General features: G+C 30.9%; 1 protein-coding gene across 1 annotated transcript; it reads right to left on the bottom strand.

Moving 5' to 3' along the window:
- Nucleotides 1–953: 953 nt before the first annotated feature.
- On the bottom strand, nucleotides 954–4,520 carry LOC102580102 (probable xyloglucan glycosyltransferase 12). The gene is made up of 5 exons (XM_006356770.2): nucleotides 3,443–4,520; nucleotides 3,028–3,336; nucleotides 2,612–2,902; nucleotides 2,404–2,517; nucleotides 954–2,298 (listed from the first exon to the last, which is right to left on the bottom strand). Exons 1-5 carry the CDS (start codon nucleotides 4,232–4,234, stop codon nucleotides 1,576–1,578), a joined length of 2,229 nt encoding a protein of 742 aa, XP_006356832.1. The 5' UTR covers nucleotides 4,235–4,520; the 3' UTR covers nucleotides 954–1,575.
- Between the last annotated feature and the right edge of the window lie 5,583 nt (nucleotides 4,521–10,103).

Genomic DNA, 10,103 nt, shown 5'->3' with positions numbered 1-10,103 from the left:
TAAAAAATAATTATTGTATGCAATTTCACTAAAAGATACAAATAAAAAAAGTTAATGAGAATGCAGAGTTGACTGTATTAAATCTACTATTTGTCGGTGTTTTTCTAACTCCGAAGAAAAATAAAAGGTAACAAAAGAAACAAATGGATTCTAGACCCTCACATTCCTTCTTAAATTTATTTCTATTAGGGGTATTATTGGAAATCCAAGCCAAACTACTTACTCCCTCTGTCCACTTTTAATCGTAATGGTTTCTTTTTTCGAGTCAAACTATAAGAACTATGACTGACATTTTATAATATATTTTTTCATCATATTGATATGCAAAAAATTGCAATTTATAAGTAGTACTTTTCGTATAGTTTTTGAATATCTAAATTTTTTGATGAAAAATATCGAATTAATGTAATCTAATTTAACTTTAAGAATTAATCAAATTGACTTTCGAAAAGCATAACATGACGAATAAAAGTGAACAAATAGAGTTTTTGTTTGAATTAGTTTGCAAGCTTCAAACTCGGATCACAAGTGTCTATTCCATGTAGATTTACCTTATATTTCTACAAAAAAAACTACATTTCACAACTTGAGTCTATGACCTCTTGATTGGAGCGATAACTTTACTAGACACGCAAAAACTCCCCTTCAAACAACACTTTAGGATCTAACCACAAAGATCTATTGTATATAATTTCTCCTTACATTTCTACTAAGGATTGTTTCACATCTCCAATCTATGACCTCCTAATCACAGTGCAACAACTTTACCATTTACCTAAAAACTTACTTTCAAACAACACATACAACTATTTCACTAATATTTGCTATTTCTACTAGAAAAATAGTACATGTCATACATTTGCAGGAATAAAGAAATTCAGATTGTGTATGTCAAAAAACCAGATAAAAATGTGCTTTGGAGGAACAATGTCACAAAGATGCAGCTCAAAAGACACTATAAACTGGTCCTTTGGTACTTGGTTTCAGGGGCTAAAGACTAAACAAAAAGTCACCAATAGAAAACCTATTGCATCTTCTTATCCTAGTTATGAAAAAATGTACAATCTTTTGGTTACATAATACTCCTCCTGAGAGATTCTCCAAACAAGAAATGAACCAAGGGAGATTTATGTGTGAAAAAAAGCTGCATGCTTTGCTATACTCTATTCAACTTCCACTAAATTCCTTGTTTAATGTTTCAAAGACAAATTCTTCTTACAAAAGAATATAGCCAAAAGAAAGAAGAAAAAAAAAGAATTCAGAAGATAAAGAAATTACATGAAAGAGTGGGAGGGGGGTTGCTTAAAATGAACACTATTCACCATTCTTAATGGTTTTCTCTATTCAAGGATGTTGCATTTGCTCAACCATCTGCTCTAATGTAACTTTCCTTCATCATCTTTAAGGGTTTCCAACGGTTTGCGGAGGCGATATAAGTGCACTCAACTCTCCACAATTTCCCCCCATTGCTTGCTCTTCTCATTTACAGGAATGTACCAAAGGTCAGGTTCAGCGTCTAGTTTCCAACTTGACTTTTTCAGTTGAACTAATATTTATCCCTAAGCTATGAAAGATTTAATCGACCTGCTCACCGATCAAGTCTAGGCCAACAAGCAGGAATGATATACCTTGAAACAGCAAGAAGTAAAAGTGGATTCCTTGAGCTGATAGTAGGCTCCTTAGTGAAGCTGTCAACAGCAAGAAAGCTAAAGCCAATTCTTTTGTGTATATTCTGTTGTGCTTCTTCTTCCTTGACGCCTTCTTCTCCTTCTCTTTAATTTCCTCTCTTAGTTCCTCCAAATCAGGCACTGAAACACCTCGTTGGTGTTTTGGTTTCCCATCGACCAACAAAGTAAGATCACCCTCAGAGGAATGTCCTGATTTCTTGGTCGCTGTCCATTCTTCCGAAGCAACTCGCTGGTGTTTTGGTTTTTCCTCAGCTAACGAAGCAAGATCACCCTCAGAGGAACGTCCTGATTTCTTGGTGACTACCCATTCGTATGCACTTCCTAGTTGGAAGAGGCCAGAGACCATGGCATTAAACTTGGTAACGGACATGGTGTTCTCGAATAGAAGGTATGGCACGATGAATGGGAAAGATTTAGGTGACGGAAGTATATTGAGAAATGACATGGTGGCAGGGACGTAAGAGACAACCCATGATGGGAGCGTCGCCTCAGGAATGAACATTGTCATTGGGAGGATTATGCAAAACAGAGTGAATGAATAAAATGGCAATATCAATTTCCTCAAAAGGAAGAAAAGAAATATCAAATTGCCCTTCTTCCATATGCTTATCTGCATCCAACCAAATTGCAAGCATTATTGCTAGGCACAACATCCAAATATGCTAAAACTTAACAAATTAAACTGGAGATCACTTAAATGGAAGCATTCCAATACCTTCGATTTAATGATGGCAGGTAAACAGACACGAAACAACTGCATTGGCCCCGAATGCCATCTATGTTGTTGCTTCCTATACGCTTCATATGATTCCGGTAACTCACACTGACACTGAAGTATCAACAAATTCTTCTTTAGGCTCAAAACAAAGCAACTACTTCCAATAAAGCAATACTCGAAAGCGAAGCTTTTGCAGTGAATTTACCTCTACATCATTGAGAAATATAAATTTCCACCCATGGAGATGAGCCCTGACTGCAATGTCCATATCTTCAACGGTCGTCCGCTCCAACCAACCACCAGATTCTTCTAATGCCTTAATCCTCCATACTCCAGCAGTCCCATTAAAGCCAAAGAAATTCAGAAAAATACCATTCACCTGCTGCTCCACTTCAAAATGAAAAGCCAAATTAACGTGCTGCAATCTTGTAAGTAGATTTTCATCCTTGTTCACAAAAGACCATCTTGCTTGAACCAATCCTATGTCCTCATTATCCTACAATTCAATATCAAAACAAACAAACCACTCACATCATTAGCACATTCTACTCTAAAGTGATAGCATATAACACAAACCATACACAATTACTTGAAATTATCACATATGAAGGTAATCAATACCTTGAAATAAGGGACAGTTCTTTTAAGAAAATCAGGCATAGGCTGGAAATCAGCATCGAAAATGGTAACAAATTCATAGTCTTTGACATAGCTACAATTCATAGCTGACTTAAGATTTCCAGCTTTATAACCCTCTCTGTTCACTCTGTGCCTGTATACGATATTAGCACCTTCCTTCTGCCACTTACGAACCTCTTCATTGATCAATGTCTGAGTAATTGGGTCATCAGAATCATCAAGAACTTGAATCAACAATCTTGATTTAGGCCACTCCAAACAACACACAGCACCAATGGATTGCTGATAAACCTGATAATAATAATAATAACAATTCCCACCGACAACATAAAAATGAGTTGTTGATAAACAATTAAACACAAAATCTTGGAAAGACAAAAAATTTACTAAAGTTTACCTCTTTTTCATTACACATGGGGATCTGAACTAGTACCATAGGGTAATAACCACTACCATCACCAGACTCCAGATCCATTGCACCTTCTTTTGCTATTGGCTTAATCTTCTTCATTTTAACCCATAAACACCCTAAACATAGTACTAATCTATCCACACTTTGGATAAGAAAAAGGACAATGCAACCATTAGCTAAAAATTGAAGAGGAGGAGCAAGATACTCCACCCTAATCAACACCCATTTTGAGTAAAACCAATCAAAAACACTTTGCACAGCTAATGGATTAGCAAATGTATGAAAATCCAATGAGTACAAATACTGTAATTGAAGATCTGTTGCACTAAAGTACCAGCCTTTGAAATAAGCTGCTATTTCAAACCCTAACAAGATTACCGACAACCAAAGAAAGATCTTTATGCAAGTATAGAACCGGTTCTTGACTGCCGGATTCTCAGTGGAGCTGTTGTCGGTAGAATCAGTCCGACCGGCAGCGACACGGCGGCGTACGACGGAGGCTAAGCTGAACAATGCTGATGCTATAGAAGTTAAACAACCTGCAGCCTTATGAGCCTTAAGAAGAAGAACCCATGTAAGCTGTTTAGCATTCTTGTTTCTGACTTTTTCACGTTTATAAGGAGACATTGAAGAAACATCATCGTTTGGTAACAAGAAATCATCTTCTGATGGTCCTTCAAGCTCAACCATTGACCAATTATTTGGATTCTCCATTTTTACTACTACTGGTGTACCCCTATGGGTTTCTTTACCCCACCAGGTAAAAGAAGGTGCCATTGTTGAGATTCTTGAAACAGACCCAGATGGGAAAATCACTTAAAAACTGTAAAGATTGAATCTTTATCTGTTTTTCACCTCAAATCAACACAATGCTAGTAAACCCAGATGGAAAAAACTAAAGGGTGTTGGATTTTTGAATTCTTGAACTCATTTCAGAGTCCAGAAAGAGAAGAGATAAGAAGAGAGACACAAAAATACACACACTCACAGAGGTTTATAAAGGGAATATGAAAATTTGCAAAACAGTATATTGAATGTAGAGAGAGAGAGAGAGGACCATATAATAAGAGTGAAAAAAAGAGCTACAATATAATGATATGATTTAGTTAAAGAAAGCAGTACAAACAGAGCCCCTTGGATTACAGCTTGCAAAAAAAAAAAAAAAAACTTTCACAATTTTTGTTATGGTAACAGCGCAACACGTCTTTGATTTTTGTAAAATCAAATATCTCAAAAGAAAATTTTGACAGCACGTTGTTCTTTTTTCTTTCAATACCACCACTCTTTTTTTATATATATAAAAAATAAATAAATTACCAGAGTGGTTTAATTGCTCCTTTTTTTTCACCCTTTCACATGACCAAGAACATAAAAAAAAAAAAAAAAATTTCACAATTTTTGTTATGGTAACAGCGCAACACGTCTTTGATTTTTATAAAATCAAAGATCTCAAAAGAAAATTTTGACAGCACGTTGTTCTTTTTTCTTTCAATACCACCACTCTTTTTTTTATATATATAAAAAATAAATAAATTACCAGAGTGGTTTAATTGCTCCTTTTTTTTCACCCTTTCACATGACCAAGAACATAAAAAAAAAAAAAAAAATTTCACAATTTTTGTTATGGTAACAGCGCAACACGTCTTTGATTTTTATAAAATCAAAGATCTCAAAAGAAAATTTTGACAGCGCGTTGTTCTTTTTTCGTTCAATACCACCACTCTTTTTTTATATATATAAAAAAAAGAGTGGTGGTATTTGAAAGAAAAAAGAACAACGTGCTGTCAAAATTTTCTTTTGAGATATTTGATTTTAACAAAAATCAAAGACGTGTTGCGCTGTTACCATAACAAAAATTGTGAAATTTTTTTTTTTTTTTTTCTTGGTCATGTGAAAGGGTGAAAAAAAAGGAGCAATTAAACCACTCTGGTAATTTATTTATTTTTTATATATATAAAAAATAAATAAATTACCAGAGTGGTTTAATTGCTCCTTTTTTTTCACCCTTTCACATGACCAAGAAAAAAAAAAAAAAAAACCCAAAAATCAAACAGGACATGAAATTTTGTGGACTATTGTATTTTTCACCTACTGTATACTCCTTAATGGTGTTTTATAATAATGAAATCAAGAAAGAAGAATGAAATAGTAGATATTATATTCATATTAATAATATTAATAATAATAATAATATAATGCGTGTATATAGTTGTAGATAAACAGAGATAGAGATTCAAATGATAAAAGATCTAACGAAGCTTCAAATCTTGGCTCCTTCTCTCATGAATTTTTTTACCGTGTGAATTCCACGAGGTAATAAATCAAGATTCAAGATTTTTCTTTTGATAATATAAATGATAAATTTTGTATATATATGAAATGAATACACAAGGAGAACAATATAGGATAGGAGGAGGATATGATGAAAGGGCTTAACTAATCATCTAATCTTAAGATCATAAGATCTGGGAAATAATGAGCATTTAATTTTTGTTTTTAGCTGTAATAAATTCCTAATATATTTTTTTGTAAGAATAAAAGAAAAGGAAAGAAGAAGAAAAAAAAGAAAAATTAGTACTGTTTTTGGTCATGTTCGAAATTCCTTGACCGAGAAAACAGCGGGTCATTGCCGTCATCAAAGGATTAATGTCCAAATCACCCCCTTTGAAATGGTACTCTCCTATAATATATGAAATATGTTTTTTAGAATTTAATAATCGTAGTGTACGGATTAACTTGTGTGGTATTGAGTTGCTTTATGATCATTAGATCAGACTTTTTAGTGCATGGAATTATATAATCCCACTTAGATTAAAAAAAATTGTGCACGAAATATATAATACACTAAGAGATCTTTGAATTAAAGATAACGTATGTTGTAACTAATTATGATGTGGCTGGTTATTTTGATATTATTTCTTATTATTTGTTCGATTGTTTTTATTAAAAATAACATATGTTATTTAATTTTTAAGAAGTTGTTGTTTATAAAAATATCATTCATCTTATTTAATGAGTAATGAATAATAAATAGAGAAAGTTTAAGGGTGTTTCTGTCATTTTAATTATTTTATCATGAGATAAGTAGGTGGTTAGTAGAGTTAGCACTAAACAATTTCACTCTTGAAAAAACTTATCTCAAAACTAATTACTAATCATACTATAACGTATCTAGAATCAATAACCAAACAAGAGGAAACTACTAAATGTTTAATACCAAAATTATCTATATTTGTCGAATGTACCAAACGACTTGATAATTTTGAGAAAAATGAATTACAACTATTTTAAGTAGACATACAACAATTAATAACTCTCAACATTAATCTTGATATAATAACTTCAAAAACTAAAACTCAATATAATGTATTCTCTATGTTGTCAGTGTATATAATTTCAAACTAAAGATTTTTTCATGAGGACTTGATAGTAATTACACTTTATTTAGTCAACTTTTTCCTTTCGTCTTAATCGGTTTTTGTCTTTGTGGTAATAATTATACTTATCTAAATAATTAGCGTCATTCACGCTCCGCCAAAAACACAAATGCACAAACCAAAATTTGACACTTCAACTAAACAAAAATTTGAAAAGACAAAAATACTATACGAATTATTGTACGTATAAAAGAAATTATTAAGTGGTGGACCTCTTTCTTTTTTATAAAAAATAAAATAAAATTGTCTTTTTACAATAATTCCGAAAATAACGAAAGTTGCCTTGAACAAGTGGAGCTCTACAAAAAGGCTGCATAAAATCTTTCCTTTTCTAAAGGTAAAAATATTCAAAAATATGGAGTAACATATTGTTACTTTTTAGAAGTATGGTACTCATTAAATGATGAAGTGAATTACGTAGAGTTATAGTACTAATTATGGTAATATGAGATCACTTCTTTTAACCTAAATGAAACTACAAAAAATCACAATAATTGTTGGATAAGAAAAAAAGAAGAAGGTAAAAGCCCATGATAATTATTAAGAGTGTAACATGTAAAGCCAAAAATTTAATGAAAAAAAAGGTAGAAATGTTGCTGTGGAAAAGTTGAGCCTATAAAAGGTTATCCGTGATGAAAGAATATAACCTATGGATTTAATAGTTTATCAATCTCTAGCTTCTAGGGTTAAGGATGTGAAAATCAGCTCGTAAAATTATAATTCATTTAATTTATTTATACGTGGACGGTTAATAATTTACTTAATTTATTAGTAATAAGTTTATTTTGACTCGTTCAGTCCAATTCATTTAAAACTTAGTTAATATATACGTAGTTTTGATTGATTTTTTTTATCTATTTTTTTATAGTCATAATATAAGGGATAAAGTTTTATTAGGTACTCAAACAAATTATTAAAAAAAATTAATTTTAAATTGAAAACTTAGTAAGAATTGGACGGATTGGATTATGATTCGAGTTTTTGTTCAATTCAGCCCAAATAACTTTGAACGAGTTAATGACCTGTCCATTTATTAATTCAATCTATTTTGATCTTCTCAAATTTAACACAACCTATCCATTTCAAACTCTTGGCGAAATAAATTACGTTGTATATTTTACTACACCCTCGAATAATATGTTGTGCGAGAAATACGCGTTTGATGATGTAAGAACATTAACATGCAACAAAAAATATACAAAAAGAAGACACATAAAAACAAATCAATTTGATTAAATTATAAAGTGAAGATCTAACAAACTTATTAACTCTCAACCAAACACCGACACTTTGCGGTCAAATACAAATGTCTAGTATATTGAGAAGATTAAAAAAAAACAGGGCGATAAATTTATTGATCGAGTAAAAAGAGGACTCATAGAATTTAATTAAGCACTAAATACCATGAATAGTTTAACTGACACAAATTTTTGAAAAATATGAAAAGATTGCGGAACATTAAAAGTGAATCCAACGTAGGTAAATGCTATATTGACATTAATCATTTGTCATATAAGAAAATTGTGTCACTTTTTTAAAAAATGACTAAAAATGTGAGTTATATAAATTAAGAAAAAGAAAAAATATAATTTATTCATATAATATTCTAATAATATATAAATATAATTAATTTTTAAGACAACGTTTTCAAAGTTTCGAAGGTTGAGTGGTCACGTGACTAAGTACACAAATGTCAATTACCTGTTATTTTCTTAGAGGTCACTTTACTACCAAAATCCTCAGATTGGCTCCAAGTATTCATTCTATATATTATTTATTACATTTATGATTAACAAAAACAGGAAAAATAATTTAGAAAGGAAAAATATTAATATAGTAATAAAGTAGATAGAAAATAAGCTAGAAAAAAACAAATTTTGTTTAACAACTATGGAAAAATAATGAAAAATCGAAAGAATGATAATGTTGGGGTGAGATGGCCCGGCTCAAAGATCGATAATTTGAACTAAGGAAATTGAATAATAGAAAAAAATGAAAAGAGAAATAGAAAAAATATTTCACTTTTATAATTACAAAAATATATTTGTACCTCCACAATTTCAAATTGACCATATAATTAATATAAAAATATCAAATTACATAATACTATCTAATTATATATAAATCTAATATCTAGGTTAGTTTCTAAAACACTAAAAAATATTTTGTCATTTCACTTTTTGGGACCTTGTTCTAGTCAATGTTGTCAAATTAGACCTTCCAAAGAATTTTCTCATTTGGACCACCATCCCATAATTCAAGGAGTATTACGATAATATTTCAATTTCAAACAAAAATAAGTGCAATATCTTCTGAAAAAAACTTCTATTTAGACAAAAAAAATTCTTTTTATATTACTTTGCAGAGGACAATGCCAAATGGAATTGTTTTCCAAACGAAATAAATCATTACATAAATGGCACACTTTCAAAATTTAAATTTTTTGTCAAGTCTCCCATCTACACATGATAATTCCTTAAAATGGAATTTTCTGAGGCGCGTGTGATGTCTCAGCTGATGCACGTGCGAGACTACTGAATATATAAAACCGGTCGGACAAAGCCGGCCATCAACAACTGCCGGTCAAACCGGTTGTTTGTTAACTTCTAATAGTACTATTAATATTATTTATGAGTATGTGATATTATTTCTTAACTAGTACACTCAAATATTATTTTTATATTTTTTTCTTTTGACTTTAATGCTTATAGGTTGATAGATCGTTTTAAATAGATCCTCGGATTCAGCGATTTGAAAAATACGAGAGTAAAAGAAATTCCTATGAAGATACTAAGAAAAGAAAAATTTCAGCAAAAATAATAAGATAACTAACACAAAATAAATAAAAATAGTAGTAATAAACATGTGTATCCAACTGTTGCAAGTTCGAGTCTTGCCAGTATCATTATTTTTGTCTTTAAAGTTGTGACCTAGTGATCAATGAAATGAATAAAAAATTATGAGATCTCAACTCTCAAGTTCAAGTCCTAGTAGAGATAAAAACACTGAGTGATTTATTCTTTTTACTTGTCCTAACCTTGGTGGACAGAGTTACCAGATATGATCTATTGTTGGTGGAAGGTGTGAGGTATTTTGTAGAATTAAGAAAGGTACATACAAACTTATCTAGACGATTATAAAAAAAAGGAACAAAGAAGATGATAAAAAAAAAAAAAAAAAAAAAAAAAAAGAAAAAAAAAAAATTTTTA

Source organism: Solanum tuberosum, unplaced genomic scaffold (assembly GCF_000226075.1).
Source record: "Solanum tuberosum cultivar DM 1-3 516 R44 unplaced genomic scaffold, SolTub_3.0 scf00226, whole genome shotgun sequence".
Lineage (NCBI taxonomy): Eukaryota > Viridiplantae > Streptophyta > Magnoliopsida > Solanales > Solanaceae > Solanum > Solanum tuberosum.
This window is presented reverse-complemented; position numbering and strand designations above follow the sequence as displayed.

Excerpts from the sequence above, each read along its gene's own strand:
- LOC102580102 (XM_006356770.2), bottom strand. The coding sequence starts at position 4,234 with ATGGCACCTTCTTTTACCTGGTGGGGTAAAGAAACCCATAGGGGTACA. Across the intron at positions 3,337-3,442 it reads CCATGTGTAATGAAAAAGAG|GTTTATCAGCAATCCATTGG; the intron begins GTAAACTTTAGT and ends TATTATTATCAG. Across the intron at positions 2,518-2,611 it reads TATTTCTCAATGATGTAGAG|TGTCAGTGTGAGTTACCGGA; the intron begins GTAAATTCACTG and ends TTGATACTTCAG.